The 17,554-nt window shown below is 44.9% G+C and overlaps 1 protein-coding gene across 3 annotated transcripts in view; it reads right to left on the bottom strand.

Moving 5' to 3' along the window:
- Positions 1 to 349: 349 nt before the first annotated feature.
- LOC137654543 (probable cationic amino acid transporter) overlaps positions 350 to 17,554 on the bottom strand; it is an 837,555-nt gene continuing 820,350 nt past the window's right edge. For all 3 annotated transcript variants that reach the window (XM_068388280.1, XM_068388287.1, XM_068388273.1), the window contains exon 12: positions 350 to 1,349. In XM_068388280.1, coding sequence (XP_068244381.1) covers positions 1,123 to 1,349 — 227 coding nt within the window. In that variant the 3' untranslated portion in view covers positions 350 to 1,122. The remainder of the gene's footprint in view (positions 1,350 to 17,554) is intronic.

Here is a 17,554-nt window from a genome sequence, read left to right as displayed (position 1 = left end):
CAATACAGAAGGATGTTGTTCAGATGGCGCTCGCGTCGTGGCGTGGGTGGTGTGGCGCTGGTGGTTGGCAAGGGCCTTTGTATCGGCCCATCCCTTTGACGAAGGAATTAACTAAATGGAAGACAACCTGTGAATAGTGGATTTCACGCGCCTTTGCTTTATACACGACACCCTAAAGGTGCTCGCGCGAGGGTTGTAACCTCAGCATTCCATGCTTTTATCTTTCTCTGGTATAATTGGAAGGTTTTATCAGAAAAGGTATATAAGAAGGACTCTTTTCACCGGGCGCCACAGGTCTCTCCCCAGAAATAGATTTTTCCTTCGTCAAAATCCCTTTATTATTGCTTTATTATTTTACAAATAATTATTTGACAAATTATGACTTGAAATAGTGTTGAAAAATTACTGATTGAATTATGTGCTTCAAATTTTCATATAGTACAAAATGCTGTACAGTAATGCCCTTTTTCACATAACACACAGAAAATAAAGGAGGTTACAAATGAAAGTTTATAAAACTTGTCCCAACAAATGTTGATGGATGGAATACTTATGGAAACTATCTTGAGATAGCTCGGTGATATAAAATATACCTGGTATTGCAATTGGTATTTTTGATTGTACACTTACATAGCATAACCAACCCAAAAAGTGTTAGAATAATTGTCACTTTTTCTTTGGTTTTACTCAAATATTTTGTTTTCTGCTTTGTTTATTCTTTGTAGTAGCAAATGATTAAGTGCAAAAAAAAAAGAAGCATGGGATTTAAGAATGGAAAAGATTAATGTAATGTTCACTGGTAATACAAAAGGACAACCTAAACCAATTGTACTACATGCTCTGCCATCACTTGACTAAATATGGAATTAAAACTTTTACCATAACAATTTACTGAAGGTTTAAGGAGTAACTTTGAACTAAAAGTACATGTACTGAAGTGTAGCTTATTTTAAAAGAAGCATTCCAATAAGAAAATGGGTTTCTAACCAGTGTTATGATAAACTACTACTTTCTATAAGCAAGAATTTCTCTCGTTTCAGCATGTCAATCTGAATGAAAGAACGATTTAAACTTCTCCCCTTTTCAATATTCACAAGGAATGATGGGGTAAAACATATTGGTTCACCTTGTTATAAGTACTGTATCAACTTGAGTAACCCTAGTGAAATGAGGATTAATAGCACTATCTTGTAATAACTGTGGAGAAGTCTGTAGAAGGGTTGGGGAGAGAGTTGGTGGTGTCAAAGGCTCTAAATTAATAACCTCTGACACTGGACTACGTCGAGTCACAATTTCTCGTTCTCCAAGAACACTGTGGTTTAAGCTGTATGTGAAGTAACACAGAAAACCTGAGAAAGAAATAAACAAATAGTTCAACAGTGAAGAGAAAAATAACTATTACAGCTAATCATTTTGACTTTAACTCAACATTTGATATCTCTGATGCATTCCATATGTCTAGAGAACACACTAACAGATGCTTTATAAAGCTCGCTATTACAAATTAAGTGAAAACCTTATGAGTGTGTGGAAATCCATTCCAACAAGTCTTATGTATTTCAGATTTTGGCTTGCATCTATCAGATAAATATAAATCATAACTAACCTAGTAATTACAGTACTTAAAAATTTATCACTGTAGATGATTAAAATTTTGCAATGCTCATGAAAATTCCCCAACCTTCTATGAAGTTTTGTACAACCCTGTAAAATTGGTAAACATTCGTGACTTCAAAAACTAAAAATACAGTATCATCTTCATCTCCTCCTAAGCCTATTGACGCAAAGGGCCTCGGTTAGATTTTGCCAGTCGTCTCTATCTTGAGCTTTTAATTTAATACTTCTACATTCATCATCTCGTACTTTGCGCTCTATAGTCCTCAGCCATGTAGGCCTGGGTCTTCTAACTCTTCTAGTCCCTTGTGGAGCCCAGCTGAATGTTTGGTGAACTAATCTCTCTTGGGGAGTGCAAAGAGCATGCCCAAACCATCTCCATCTACCCCTCATCATGATCTCGTCCACATTTGGTACTCGAGTAATCTTTCTTATAGTTTTATTTCTAATCCTGTCCTGCCATTTAACTCCCAATATCCTTCTGAAGGCTTTGTCCTTAAATCTACTAAATCTATTGGAGGTTGTCTCATTGTCATACCATGACTCTCGTGTGCATACAGTAACACCAATCTCACTAAACTGATAGTCTGATTTTTATATGTAATTTCAGGCAATTTGATTTCCAAATTTGACTTAACTTAGCCATGCTAGGTTTTCTTCAATCTTTAAACTCTAATTCTAAAGACCCTGTATTGGAGATCAGTTCCTAAATACTTTATTAATCCTTTCTCCTTCCAATGATATTTCATCTTCCATTACATATTCTGTTCTCATCTGTCTCTCTTCTATTAATCTTCAGCCTAACCTTGGATATTTCATGCATTCTCGTAAGCAAGCATGGCAAATCCTGTGGTGTTCTGCTAACAAGGACAGCATCGTCAGCCTACTCTAGGTCTGCTAAATTCCTATCGCCAATCCAGTCCAAACCTTCTCCACCATCTCTTGACTGTTCTACACATTACAAAATGCATGAGGAGGATAAACAGCATAGGTGACAACACATTCCCTTGGAGTACTCTACTGTTCACTGGAAATTAATTTGATGAGTCCTTCAACATTAACCTGCACTTAATATTCTCATGAACACTTAATCAAATTTACATATTTAAGTGGAATTCCATAATAAAGCAGGACTAACAAAGGCATTTTTATAGTTCACAAATGCCACCAAAAGGGGATTTCTATATTCTACTTATTGCTGTACAACATGTCTCAAAATCAAAATTTGGTCCGTGCAACTTATACCTATTATAAATCCTGCCTGTACATCTCTGCTTTTCATCAATCTTTCTCTCCAGTCTCTTTAGAATAAGCATAATATATATTTTCAATACAACTGACGTAAGTGTTATGACTCTGTAATTATTGCAATCAGTCAGGTGTTTTTTTTCTTTTTTTCTTCACCAACACTCCTCCCATTCATCAGGTTTTGCCTCTTCATGCTACGCAGTCTGGGAGTCGCTTCATTTTTGGCCAGTATCATCTCGGCAGTTATTCCATCGTATCCTGGGGCTTTCTATTTCTTTAGTTTTTTGAGGATAGCTTCAACTTCAAACACACTGAATTCATTCATGGGTACATAAAGGTCTTCATCAGCTTCAGGTATATCAAGCAAATTATTCCCTTCATATCTACTATTCATAACTTCACTAAAATTTTCCATCCAACGTTGTCTTTCTTCATCTTCTGTTGCTATAACGGAGCCATCTCTCTTTTTGATGGGTATATGCTGCTGCTTCTTTGCCCCAGTCGAGATTTCATTAATAATTCTATGAGCAATTATTACACCATGGCCAGTTCCTGAATTCACAGAATAGTGACTCTCATCTGCTTTACTGTCTAAATATTCTCTCTAGTTATTTCTGGCTTTTCTTTTGACCTCACAGTCAATACTGGAATAATTAGCATGCTCTACCTTGTCATTTTCATTACTTCCTCAAAAACTTTCAACAATCAATTTCTGTCTTTGTCTCCTTATAGTATTCCAAGTATCATTTTTCCTTGTAACTGCATTCTCCAAGACTTCACTACCAACTGACTGATATATATTCTTCATTGAATGTCTGTTCTTCATCTCTCAGTTTCTAAGACTGCAGATCAATTCCAACATTCAACAGCAAATATTTCTCTGTGCTCTTCTTCTAAAAGATATTGTATCCATCTATCTGTAGGGTGCTTTCAGTTTTAATTTCAGAGTAGCAATGAGGATCTGGTGATCACTACCAATATCGGCACCTCTATAGCTTCTTGCATTTCTCAGAATCCTCCTCCTTTCTATATTTATGGCAATGTGATCTATCTGATTTTTGTAAATGCCACATGGTGAAGTCCATGTGTACTTGTGGATGTTCTTGTGTTGAAAAAGAGTACCTCCAATGACAAGATTGTTTTCTGAACAGAAACTTAAATGCTTCATTTCATTTGCAACTTTGCCAAGACCCTCGACACCCATCACATTTTCTATCCCTTGATTATTTCTTCCAACTTTAGCATTGAAATCGCCAATCACAATTTTCATCTCTCTCTCAGGTATCTCATCTATTACACTCTGCAGTTCTTCATAGTACTTGTATTCATCTTTCCTTTCTTCAGGGGAATCATTTGTTGGGGCATAGCAAACTATAATACTCACATTGCACTGCTTTGATTTGAACTTTGCAAGTAACAATCTACTATTTACAGCTCTCCACTCGGTTAATGCCTTCTCTGCTCTTAGTGTCATCATCATTTCCTAACCTTTCTCTTCCAACTCCATCTGATCTTCCTGAGTATATACTGTATATATATTGCCTTGGTTTAAAGTTTCCTTACCAGTCCCCGTATAACGTGTTTCACTTAAGGACAAGATATCCAAACTATATTTCATGAATTCACTCTCCACTTGCTGTAACTTCCCAATCTGATTCATGGTTCCAACATTCCAATTACCAATTTTAAATTTTTCTCTAGTATTTGTAAACCGGGAGATTCTTAGCACCCTTCTGCGCCCAGGACTAGGGGCCATTCTGCATTCTTCTTTTTCCATGACTGATTAAATCCATAGAGGATTCATTGGCTAGATACTTCAAAGGATAGCATGTTCCTTGTGATGTGTAGTGCCTATCTAACTAAGACAAGTGATCTCTGCTGGTTCATACTAATGCTAGTAAGATCAACTGCCAGGATCAGGAGCAAAAGCTGAAGAGACAGTTTGTCCATCACCTTCAACCCAATCAGTCACCCTGCTGCCAGTGACTTAGAGATTTTGGGGGCATTTCCTCTACACCCAAAGCTCTCATTACTTCTAAGATGCTCATCTGCTTACACGAGTATAACCGTTGGCAAACATGGATTGCTAAGATAGTGCTGCCTTTGACCGTGTTAATCATGAGGCCCTTGTTTTCAAACTGAAACAGTTGGGAGTGGGTGGGTCGTTTCTTAGCATTATTATTGATTTTTTAAGTAGTAGATCTCAAAGAGTTGTTGTTGATGGGCACCATAGTGAGTATAGGAATGTGATATCCGGTGTTCCACAGGGTAGTGTTCTTGGCCCATTACTTTTCATACTATATACACATGACATGTGGTTTGGCCTAGAAAATAAGCTTGTTGCATATGCAGATGATGCTACTCTCTTTGCATCAATTCCATCCCCTGAATGTAGATCTGGGGTTGGTGAATCCCTTAATAGAGATTTAGCTAAAATTAGTGCATGGTGCAAATTATGGGGTATGAAGTTGAATCCTAACAAAACTCAAAGTATGATTGTAAGTAGGTCAAGGACGGTGGCTCCTCAGCATCCGGATCTCAGTATTGATAATGTTTCTTTAAATTTGTATGACTCTTTCAAAATTTTAGGCGTGATTCTTGACAGCAAATTTACTTTTGAGAAACATATAAGGTCTGTGTCTTCTTCAATTGCACAAAAAACTGGCTTATTGAGAAAGTCTTTTAAGATATTCGGTGATCAATCTATTCTGAAGAAGTGTTTTAATTCTTTTATTCTACCTTGTTTTGAGTATTGTTCTCCTGTCTGGTCTTCAGCTGCTGATTCTCATCTTAATTTGTTGGACAGAAACTTACGGTCTATTAAATTTCTTATTCCTGATCTAGATATTAATCTCTGGCACCGTCGATCAATTAGTTCATTATGCATGTTGCATAAGATTTTTCATAACTCTGACCATCCTTTACATTCAGATCTCCCTGGACAATTCTACCCTGTTCGTAATACTAGGCAGGCAGTTAATTCTAATAGCCAGGCCTTCTCCATCATAAGACTCAATACTACGCAGTACTCTAGAAGTTTTATTCCTGCTGTTACCAAGTTGTGGAATGATCTTCCTAATCGGGTTGTTGAATCAGTAGAACTTCAAAAGTTCAAAGTTGGAGCAAATGCTTTTTTGTTGACCAGACGGACATGAGTCTTTTTATAGTTTATATATGACATTTTTGTTGTTGACGTTGTTAATAGTTTATATATGATATATCTCTTTTGACATTACTTTTTTTAGAATGATTTATTGTTAATTTGTTCTCTTCAGTTATTTATTTCCTTATTTCCTTTCCTCACTGGGCTATTTTTCCCTATTGGAGCCCCTGGGCTTATAGCATCTTGCTTTTCCAATTAGGGTTGTAGCTTGGATAGTAATAATAATAATAATAATATACCGCCTAGCACGTGTACAAAACACCACAAACATTCCATTTATAAATATGGACTAGCATGATAGAACTGGTTGGCTATAACAACACAGTAGTAGGAATTATTGGTACTTTAATCAGTGATCTAACACATTTATAGAGTTTTAGCCAAACATCCTTTAAAACAATTAAATCAGTATGGTTTGAATATAATACTTCCAATAATAGTTTTTATGAATAGAACTTACCTGGCAGTTATATATACAGTACATAGCTAATAATCTCTTTTTCAATATTAATCTTACCCGATGATCATGTGGCTGTCAACTCCGTTGCCCGACAGAAATCTACGGTCGGGATACGCCAGCGATCGCTTATACAGGTGGGGGTGTACTCACCAGCGCCATCTGTGGTCAGGTACTCCAGTACTTCTTGTCAACAAGACCTCAATTTTTCCTCTGTCGTGCCACCGGCAAGACCTACATGGATACGCTGTTGATTTTGGAGTCTTTCGTTCACGATTTGGTGAAGTATTTGCTCTGAAATTTTAGCCTTCGCTGTACAGGAAGCTTTAGCCTTAGCTTAGCAAGCTTTTGGTATTAAATTGATTCATTGGTTAACGATCTTTGCTTACTTTGGAATTTCCCCTTTGACTACTTCTAAATTCAAGATGTCTGACCATTCCCAAGTTCCTAAATACAGGCGATGTAGTGTTAGGACTTGTAATAGGCGTCTTCCGAAGGCCTCTGTTGATCCTCACACCGTATGTTCCAATTGTAGGGGAAAATCCTGTCAATTGGAAGATCGATGTGGGGAATGTGCTGGGCTTTCGGAATTCGATTTTAATGAATTCCTCAGATATACTCGTAGGTTAGAGAAGGAGAGAGATAGGAGGAGTTCTTCTCGCTCTTTGGATATTTCCTCTCCCCATGCCCCTCAACCTTTTCCTTCCCCTGTGGTGGTGACCCCCGAACCTGCTACGAGTGCTCAGCCTGCAATGGCTGATATGTTGCGTGCCATTCAGGCTCTCGGTGATAAGGTGGAGTCGTTGGTTAGTGACCGCAATCAGCTCTTGGCGGATGTCAGAGAGCTGAAAGCGAAGAGTGCAGTGGGAAGTGTTAGTGCAAGTGCTGTGCATAGTGTCAGTGTCAGTGTTGCGCATGAGGATACATCTGTGCGTGCCAGTCGTCCGCCCAGTCCGGGACCTCTTGCAAGCTCCCAAGCCCAGGGGAGAAGCAATGTCGAAGGACCAAAGGGTTCGGCAGGCCTTGATCGGCGCACAGATGTATCCTCAGTGGTTGCGGACGTATCTGCTAAGGATCGTCCCTTCCACTCCCAGACGAATGAGCCCTTACATTCCTCGTCTGTGGAAGAGGTTTCCAGGAGGAAACGGTGGACTAAGGTCTCACGACCGCTTAAGCGTAAAGTCCCTTCAGAGCTAGTCCAACGGCCCAGGTGTAGCCACTGGGTCAGTTCGGACTCGCCGCAGTCATCGGATGACTGCACACCTCCCAAGAGAGGTAGAGTGGTCCCTCAACAGGCCTCTGCTCCAACCACAGTAGACCCTAAGTGGTCCATGCTGCAGATTATGCAGTCTCAGCTTGCGGCTTTTATGCAGGATTATCAGGCAGAGAAGGTTATCATCCCTCCTCCTGTGAGAGCACCTCCACAGTTGCGCTGTCCTCAGCCCATGCAGCATGCTCTGCAGACCTTACAGCATGAGCTGCATTCCATGCAGCATGAGCCTCATACCATGCAGCATGAGCCTCATCCCATGCAGCATGAGCCGCATGCCATGCAGCATGAGCCGCATACCATGCAGCATGAGCCGCATCCCATGCAGCATGAGCCGCATGCCATGCAGCATGAGCCGCATGCCTCACAGCATGCTCTGCATACCACACCGCATGCTCCTCAACCCACCGCAGACCCTCCCTCACACCGGCCCTCTGCTTTTGTTGTTGCCAGCTCACAGTCTGTCCAGCAGAGGCATGATGATGGATCCGCAGGTACGCATGCACCCGTTCTGCAGGATTCAGCCGTTCAGCTTGCTGCTCTGCCTTTGCCTCTTACAACTCAACTGTCGGGTGAGGAGGCTTCTGAGGATGAAGCTGCTCATCTTGATCCTCTTTCGGATGTTGAAGGACACAAGTCTTCGCCACCCTCCTTACACTTCCGCAAAGTCCTTGCTTTGTTCAGAGAGTTGTACCCTGAACACTTTGTGTCTGCAACCCCTCGTTCTCCTCCCTCCGAGTTTGCTCTGGGCATGCAGTCTACTGCGCCTGCCTTCACCAAGCTTGTTCTTGCCAGATCTTCAAGGAGAGCTTTGAGGGTTATGGGGGATTGGTTGCAGTCCAAGAAGCAACTGGGAAGGACCTCTTTTGTGTTTCCTCCTCCCAAGCTGGCTTCTAAGTCGGGCGTCTGGTATGCCACGGGAGAGGAACCTGGCTTGGGGGTTCCTGCCTCTGCCCAGGCCGACTTCTCAAGTCTGGTTGACTCTCCCCGCAGGTTGGCTATGAGACGTTCGAAGATCTGCTGGTCCTCTACAGATCTTGATCACTTGTTAAGGGGAGTCTTTCGTGCCTTCGAGATATTCAACTTCCTCGATTGGTGTCTGGGAGCCTTAAGCAGGAAGACTGCCCCTTCTGACAAGGACTCAGCCATGCTGATCATGTCCAGCATGGACAAGGCAATACGGGATGGGTCTGGCGAGCTTGCGGCTTCTTATGTATCAGGGGTCCTCAAGAAAAGGGAACATCTGTGCTCCTTCTTATCTGCTGGTATCACCCCTTGCCAGAGGTCAGAGTTACTTTTTGCTCCTCTGTCCAAGTGTCTGTTTCCGGAGGAATTAATTAAGGGGATGACTGCCTCTCTTCTCCAGAAGGATACGCATGACCTCATGGCTTCTTCTGCACGTAAGGCTAAGACCTTACCTTCCGTGACTAAACCTTACCGCCCTCTAGCAGTTGATACTCCTGCTTCCAGGTTCATCCCACCCTTTCGTGGCAGAACCTCCAGCAGAGGAGGTACCCGTGCAGACAGTAACCGTGGCAAGTCCAAGAAGGGTTCCAAGTCCACAAGAGGCAAGTTTTGACTTCCCTCCTCTCCAGACAGCTGTAGGAGCCAGACTCAAGACCTTCTGGCAAGCTTGGGAGAGCAGAGGTGCAGACGCTCAGTCTGTGAAGTGGCTGAGGGAGGGATACAGAATTCCGTTCTGCCGCAATCCCCCTCTAGCTACATCTCCCATCAACCTCTCTCCCAACTACAAGGAGAAGGACAAGAGGCTAGCGTTGCAACAAGAGGTGTCGCTCTTGCTACACAAGGAGGCAGTGGTCATAGTCCGGGACCATCAATCCCCGGGCTTTTACAACCGTCTCTTCCTGGTAGCCAAGAAGACAGGAGGTTGGAGACCGGTGCTGGACGTCAGTGCGCTCAATGCTTATGTCACCAAGCAGACGTTCACTATGGAGACGACGAAGTCGGTCCTAGCAGCGGTCAGGCAGGAGGACTGGATGGTCTCGTTAGACCTGAAAGACGCATACTTTCACGTCCCCATCCACCCAGACTCCCAACCTTTCCTGAGATTCGTCTATGGAAAGGTTGTGTACCAGTTCCAAGCCCTGTGTTTTGGCCTAAGCACGGCACCTCTTGTGTTTACGCGACTGATGAGGAATATTGCGAAATTCCTTCACTTGGCAGACATCAGAGCCTCCCTCTATTTAGACGACTGGCTTTTAAGAGCTCCCACAAGTCGTCGCTGTCTGGAGAATCTCAGATGGACTATGGATCTGACCAAGGAACTGGGCCTCCTGGTCAATTTAGAGAAGTCCCAGCTCGTCCCATCCCAGACCATTGTTTACCTGGGTATGGAGATTCAGAGTCGAGCTTTTCGGGCTTTTCCGTCGGCCCCAAGGATCAACCAAGCCCTAGAGTGCATCCTGAGCATGCTGAGAAGGAGCCGATGCTCAGTAAGGCAGTGGATGAGTCTAACAGGGACACTTTCATCGCTGGCCCTGTTCATCGAGTTAGGGAGACTCCACCTCCGCCCCCCTTCAGTATCATCTGCCTGCTCACTGGATCAAGGACATGACGCTAGAGACAGTCTCAATTCCTGTTTCCGAAGAGATGAGGTCTACTCTAACGTGGTGGAAGAACAGCATTCTTCTCAAGGAAGGTCTTTCGTTAGCTGTTCAGACCCCCGACCACCATCTCTTCTCGGACGCATCAGACTCGGGCTGGGGTGCGACATTGGACAGACCCGGCAGCAGTTCACGTGGATGCTTTTCTGCTGGATTGGTCCCATCTCGACCTGTATGCATTCCCGCCGTTCAAGATTGTCAACAGGGTACTTCAGAAATTCGCCTCTCACAAAGGGACACGGCTGACGTTGGTTGCTCCCCTCTGGCCCGCGAGAGAATGGTTCACAGAGGTACTGCAATGGCTGGTCGACGTTCCCAGGACTCTTCCTCTAAGAGTGGACCTTCTGCGTCAACCTCACGTAAAGAAGGTACACCCAAGCCTCCACGCTCTTCGTCTGACTGCCTTCAGACTATCGAAAGACTCTCAAGAGCTAGAGGCTTTTCGAAGGAGGCAGCCAGAGCGATTGCTAGAGCTAGGAGGACATCCACTCTCAGAGTCTATCAATCTAAATGGGAAGTCTTCAGAACCTGGTGCAAGGCCAATGCAGTTTCCTCAACCAGTACCACTGTAACCCAGATTGCTGACTTCCTGTTACATCTAAGGAACGTTAGATCCCTATCAGCTCCTACGATCAAGGGTTATAGAAGTATGTTGGCAGCGGTTTTCCGCCACAGAGGCTTGGATCTTTCCTCCAACAAAGATCTGCAGGACATCCTTAGGTCTTTTGAGACCTCTAAGGAACGTCGGTTGTCCACTCCAGGCTGGAATCTAGACGTGGTCCTAAGGTTCCTGATGTCATCTAGATTTGAACCGCTCCAATCAGCCTCTTTCAAGGACCTCACATTAAAAACTCTTTTCCTAGTATGCCTAGCAACAGCTAAGAGAGTAAGTGAGATCCACGCCTTCAGCAGGAACATAGGTTTCACATCGGAAACGGCTACATGTTCCTTGCAGCTCGGTTTTTTGGCTAAAAACGAGCTTCCTTCACGTCCTTGGCCTAAATCGTTCGAGATCCCTAGCCTATCCAACTTGGTGGGTAACGAACTGGAGAGAGTACTTTGCCCAGTCAGAGCTCTTAGGTACTATCTGAAAAGGTCAAAACCTTTACGAGGACAATCAGAAGCCTTATGGTGTGCTGTTAAGAAGCCTTCGCTACCAATGTCTAAGAACGCAGTTTCTTACTACATCAGGCTTCTGATTAGAGAAGCTCATTCTCATATGAAGGAAGAAGACCTTGCTTTACTGAAGGTAAGGACACATGAAGTGAGAGCTGTGGCTACTTCAGTGGCCTTCAAACAGAACCGTTCTCTGCAGAGTGTTATGGATGCAACCTATTGGAGAAGCAAGTCAGTGTTCGCATCATTCTATCTCAAAGATGTCCAGTCTCTTTACGAGAACTGCTACACCCTGGGATCATTCGTAGCAGCGAGTGCAGTAGTAGGTGAGGGCTCAGCCACTACATTCCCATAATCCCATAACCTTTTTAACCTTTCTCTTGATTGCTTTTATTGTTGTTTTTGGGTTGTACGGTCGGCTAAGAAGCCTTCCGCATCCTGGTTGATTTGGCGGGTGGTCAATTCTTTCTTGAGAAGCGCCTAGGTTAGAGGTTGTGATGAGGTCCTTTAGTATGGGTTGCAGCCCTTTATACTTCAGCCACCTAAGAGTCGTTCAGCATCCTAAGAGGACCGCTACGCTCAGTAAGGAAGACGTACTTATTAAAGGCAGAGTAATGGTTCAAGTCGACTTCCTTACCAGGTACTTATTTATTTTTTATTGTTATTTTGAATAACTAATAAAAATGAAATACGGGATACTTAGCTTCTTTGTTAACATGTATACTGGTCTCCACCCACCACCCTGGGTGTGAATCAGCTACATGATCATCGGGTAAGATTAATATTGAAAAATGTTATTTTCATTAGTAAAATAAATTTTTGAATATACTTACCCGATGATCATGATTTAAATGACCCGCCCTTCCTCCCCATAGAGAACCAGTGGACCGAGGAGAAAATTGAGGTCTTGTTGACAAGAAGTACTGGAGTACCTGACCACAGATGGCGCTGGTGAGTATACCCCCACCTGTATAAGCGATCGCTGGCGTATCCCGACCGTAGATTTCTGTCGGGCAACGGAGTTGACAGCTACATGATCATCGGGTAAGTATATTCAAAAATTTATTTTACTAATGAAAATAACATATTTCGGCAGAATTTTTCTAAACGCGGCAACCGCCTTGTGGTGGTTGGGTGGTTACACCTGTTAAAGGGTGGTACGAGGAATCATTCCCGTTTTCTGTTCTTCAGTTCATCTCTGCCGGCCGGATCGACAACACGTTGGTCCGTCTTTAAGAGTTTTTCTTCGCTTTCCCTGTATCGCTGTACCAGTCTGCTATTTGGAGAAGTACTCTGATTTGGGGATTTGGCAATCGTGTTTTTGTTATTTCTTTGCTTTTTTGCTGTTTTCATTATGAGTGAAAAAGTCATTACAGTGTCTGTGCGAATGAGGAATGTAAGGTGAGACTACCGAAAATGGCGGTAGACCTTCACACAGTGTGTTTGAATTGTAGGGGTTTTGAATGTGCCCTTAATAATAGGTGTGGGGAATGTAAAGTTTTGGATGAAAAGGATTGGTTGATTATGAAGCGCTATGTGCGTAAACTAGAACTCGATAGAGTTAGGAGACTTCTAGGTCTAAATCTAAGTCTGTTAGTGGTAAGGAAGACGAACTTAGTGTAGATTTATCTTTTGAACCTATAATTGATTCCTCTTTGGAAGTTGATCCTCTTACAGGATCCGTATCTGCGGATGACCCTCGGTACGCTAGTTTGGCTGCCGAGTTGAAGGCCATTAAAGAACAACTGGAGGCCTTTAAAGGTAAGAATAGTGAAAGTGCTTGTGTTATTGCAGTGGAGGTGGCGACTGACCGAACCTGTCATTACCCTAGGCCTAGACCTCTACCAAGCTCCCAGGACCAAGGGAGAAGGTACGTCGACAACCGAAAGGGGGTGAGAGGTACGTACCCTCGGTCAGCCGTCGCCTCAGACAGCCCTGTTGCCGATTCCCAGGCTGTTCTTGACCGTCACGGAAAAGACGTGTCGGATGTGTTAATTTCTTTTCCGAATTCGCCCAGACGTAAATGGAAGTTTGAAGCGTCAAGACCTACTAAGAGGAGATGGAACCGCGACGAACTGTCTCGTTCTTTCTCTCCCGGTTCTAGAAGCTATGAACCTTGTCCGTCGGAGGACGATTTCGTCCGTGCCTGTGTAAAGGGCGAAGCCTAAGCCTGCAAGTCAGGATTTTACAGCCGAAGATCCTCCCCCTTCTACGAGTGTTATTTGTCAACCCTCCCCTTCGGGACCGCAAGACCCAACTGATGTTGCTAAATCCTTTATGTCTGTCATGCAGGAACAACTTTTTACGTTAGTGCAAGCATTTAGCCGCCCTCACGCCCAGTCTGATAGACGTAAAGACGACTCGTTACCTATTAAGAAGTCTACTTCTAAGAGAGAACGGAGTTCTTCCCTTAAGAAAACTTCTCCCTCTCTGCGCTAGGATGATGAATGTGCGCTTTCGCAAGGCGATACTTCTTCACGATACCAGGACGATACGGTTTCTCGTTCTCAATACCAGGACGATATTATCTCTCGTTCTTGATGCCAGAACTATACTGCTTCTCGTTCTCGATGCCAGGACGATACTGCCTCTCGTTCTCGATGCCAGGACGATACCGCCTCCCGTTCACGATACCAGGACGATACCGCCTCTCGTTCACTACGCCAGGACGATACCGCCTCTCGTTCACTACGCCAGGACGATACCGCCTCTCTTTCACTACGCCAGGACGATACCGCCTCTCGTTAACGACGCCAGGACGATACCGCCTCTCGTTAACGACGCCAGGACGATACCGCCCCTCGTTCTCGACACCTGGACGATACCGCCTCTCGTTCACGACGCCATGACGATACCGCCTCTCGTTCACGACGCCAGGACTATCGATACCGCCTCTCGCTCACGGCGCCAGAACGATACTGCCTCTCGTTCTCGGCGTCAGGACGATACCAGCCTGCCTCTTCGGGACGATACTGCCTCTCGTTCCAAGGACTCTTCTAGCGCTGAGCTCCAGGATGCAAGCCATCTTTTGCAGGACGATTCCTTTGATTTGCCATTGCCGGATTCTAAGGAGCCTTCTTCTCGCTCAAAGGATGTGGCAGATGTGGATCAGGACCTCGAGGAGGTCTCTGATGACAATGATAAACCGGCCGACGCTGCTGGAGATTACAAAGTTCTCTCTCGCTCCCTTCTTGAACTTTTTGGAGAGTAATTCCAACCTGCTGCCCCTCAATCTCCTCAATCCCAATTTAACAGAAAGAAGGCCAAGAAACAGTCGGCCTTCATCAAGATGAAACTGTCGATTTCCGCAAAGAAGGCTCTTGCAAAGATTGATGACTGGATGAAGGAGCGGAGACAAGCAGTTAAGACTTCCTTCTCGTTTCCACCAGCTCGTCTTGCTTCAAAAGCTGGTATGTGGTATGAAACTGTGGAACCTTTGTGTCTGGGAGTGCCTTCCTCCTCCAAGGGTGACTTCTCTGGCTTAGTGGACTCGGCTAGAAGGCATGCTCTCAACTCAGCCAAGGTCATGTGGTCGATGTCGGAGCTGGATCATCTCGTCAAAGGTGTTTTTAGAGCCTTTGAGGTTTTTAGTTTTCTAGACTGGTCGCAAGGGACTCTGGCAAGAAAAACTGACCAGATGGATGGAACTCGGGACCTTACCAGTATTATGTCCTGTATGGACAAGGCCCTCAGAGATGGGGCGAATGAGTTGGCTGCGCTGTTCTCGGCTGGGATCCTAAAGAAGAGAGCCCTGCTTTGCTCTTTTGCTTCAAGGTCTGTTACCATTGCGCAGAAGTCTGAGCTTCTTTACGCCCCCGTCTTAACATCTTTTTCCCGAGTCCCTGGTTAGAGACATTACGCTTTCGCTGGCCCAAAAAGCCACCCAAGACATATTATCTCGTTCAGCTCGTAAGCCCTTGGCAACCACTCCTTCTTTGAAACGAGAGGAAAAGAAATTCCAGCAGCCCTTTCGGGGCAGGACTACTTCAAGACCAGATTTTAGAGGAAGAAGGCAAGAGTCAGGACCAAGATCTACCAGGGGTTCGTTCAGACCTCGCTCCAGAAAATGAATTTCGTCTCCTCCAGACAGTAGGCGCAAGACTGTCAGGTTTTGGTAGTCTTGGAAGAGGAGAGGGGCGGACACCTGGTCCCTCTCAGTCATCAAGGAAGGATACAAGATCCCCTTTCTGAAGAATCCTCCTCTCGCAGATGCTCCGCTGGCCTTAGTAGCCCGGTACACAGATCTGGGGAAACAGAAGGCCCTATTAGACCTAGTCGACCAAATGCTAGACAAGGGAGTGATAGAACCGGTTTGGGATCTATCCTCCCTAGGCTTTTACAATCGCCTGTTTCTGGTCCTCAAGAACTCGGGCGGATGGAGACCCGTCCTGGATGTCAGTTCTCTCAACGTCTTTGTGGAGAAGACAAAGTTCTCCATGGAGACGACTTAGTCGGTGCTGGCATCAGTACGTCCGGGGGACTGGATGGTGTCTCTCGACTTGCAGGACGCGTATTTCCATGTCCCCATCCATCCGACTTCAAGGAAGTACCTGAGATTTGTAATGCAGGGCAAGTGCTTCCAATTCAGAGCTCTTTGCTTCGGTCTCAGCACGGCTCCTCAAGTCTTCACCAGGATAATGGCGAATGTGTCAGGCTGGCTGCATCAAGAGGGAATAAGGATATCCTCCTATCTGGACGATTGGCTGATTCGTTCACGATCGAGGGAGAAATGTCTGGAGGATTTACGAAAGACTTTTATGATGGCTCAAGATCTAGGCCTGGTCATCAACAGGGAGAAGTCTCAGATCAAGCCGAATCAGACTATTCTCTATTTGGGGATAGTTCTGAATTCAGTTCTTTTTCAGGCTTCTCCCTCACAGAAAAGACAGACCAAGTGTCTCGAAAAAGTCAGAAGTTTCCTGGACAAGAAGAGGTGCTCAGCGAAGGAGTGGATGAGTTTGCTGGGAACTCTATCCTCCCTCGAACAGTTTGTCTCTCTGGGGAGACTCCATCTAAGGCCTCTACAGCACTTTCTTTCGAAAACGTGGAACAGAAAGACGCAGGAAGACTCCTTTTCCTTCCCCATTCCAGCAGAAGTCAAGAATCTTCTGAAGTGGTGGCTGGATCCAGCCTTGTTAGGGGAAGGGATCTCCTTACACAAGAACAACCCAGACCTAGTGTTGTTTTCAGACGCATCAGAGTCAGGTTGGGGGGCAACACTAGGAAGCAAGGAGGTCTCAGGCTATTGGGAAGGAAATCAGCTGGAATGGCACATCAACAACAAGGAGCTGATGGCCATTTTTCTGGGGCTAAAGGCCTTCAAAGACTTGGTGTCTGGGAAGCTTGTGGAGGTCAACTCAGACAACACCACAGCTCTTGCTTACATCAGAAAGCAAGGGGGGACTCACTCTCTGTCTCTGTTCGAAACAGCAAGGGAGCTCCTTCTTTGGGCGAAGGAGAACAAGATAGGTCTACTGACAAGGTTTGTTCAGGGACAGAGAAATGTGAGGGTGGACATGCTCAGCAGGAAAGGGCAGGTCCTTCCCACAGAATGGACCCTCAACCAACAGGTCTGTCAGAGTCTCTGGAGGCTGTGGGGGAGACCCCTCATCGATCTTTTCGCCTCCAACTTATCCAAGAGGATCCCCAACTATTGCTCCCTGGTTCCAGACAAGGAGGCAATAGCAGTGGACGCCTTTTTGATGGATTGGACGGGGATGGACACATATGCCTTTCCCCGTTCAAGATCATCAATCTGGTAGTCAGGAAATTCGCTCTCCTCGATTCGGGACGAATGATCCTGATAGCTCCTTTCTGGCTGATGAGGGAATGGTTCACGGAGGTGGTGGACTTGTTGATGGACTTTCCAAGAAGCCTTCCTGCAAGTCCAAAGCTGCTCAGACAACCCCACTTCGAGAGGTATCATCAAAACCCCCTCGCTCTCAATCTGACTGCCTTCAGACTATCGAGATGCTCGTCAGATCGAGAGGATTTTCAGCGCAAGCTGCGAAAGCTATCGCCAGAGCGAGGAGGGTCTCTTCACAGAGGGTCTACCAGTCCAA

This window comes from Palaemon carinicauda, chromosome 1, assembly GCF_036898095.1.
Source record: "Palaemon carinicauda isolate YSFRI2023 chromosome 1, ASM3689809v2, whole genome shotgun sequence".
NCBI lineage: Eukaryota > Metazoa > Arthropoda > Malacostraca > Decapoda > Palaemonidae > Palaemon > Palaemon carinicauda.
The sequence above is the reverse complement of the archived record's forward strand: the minus strand, read 5'-3'. Positions and strand labels throughout refer to the sequence as shown.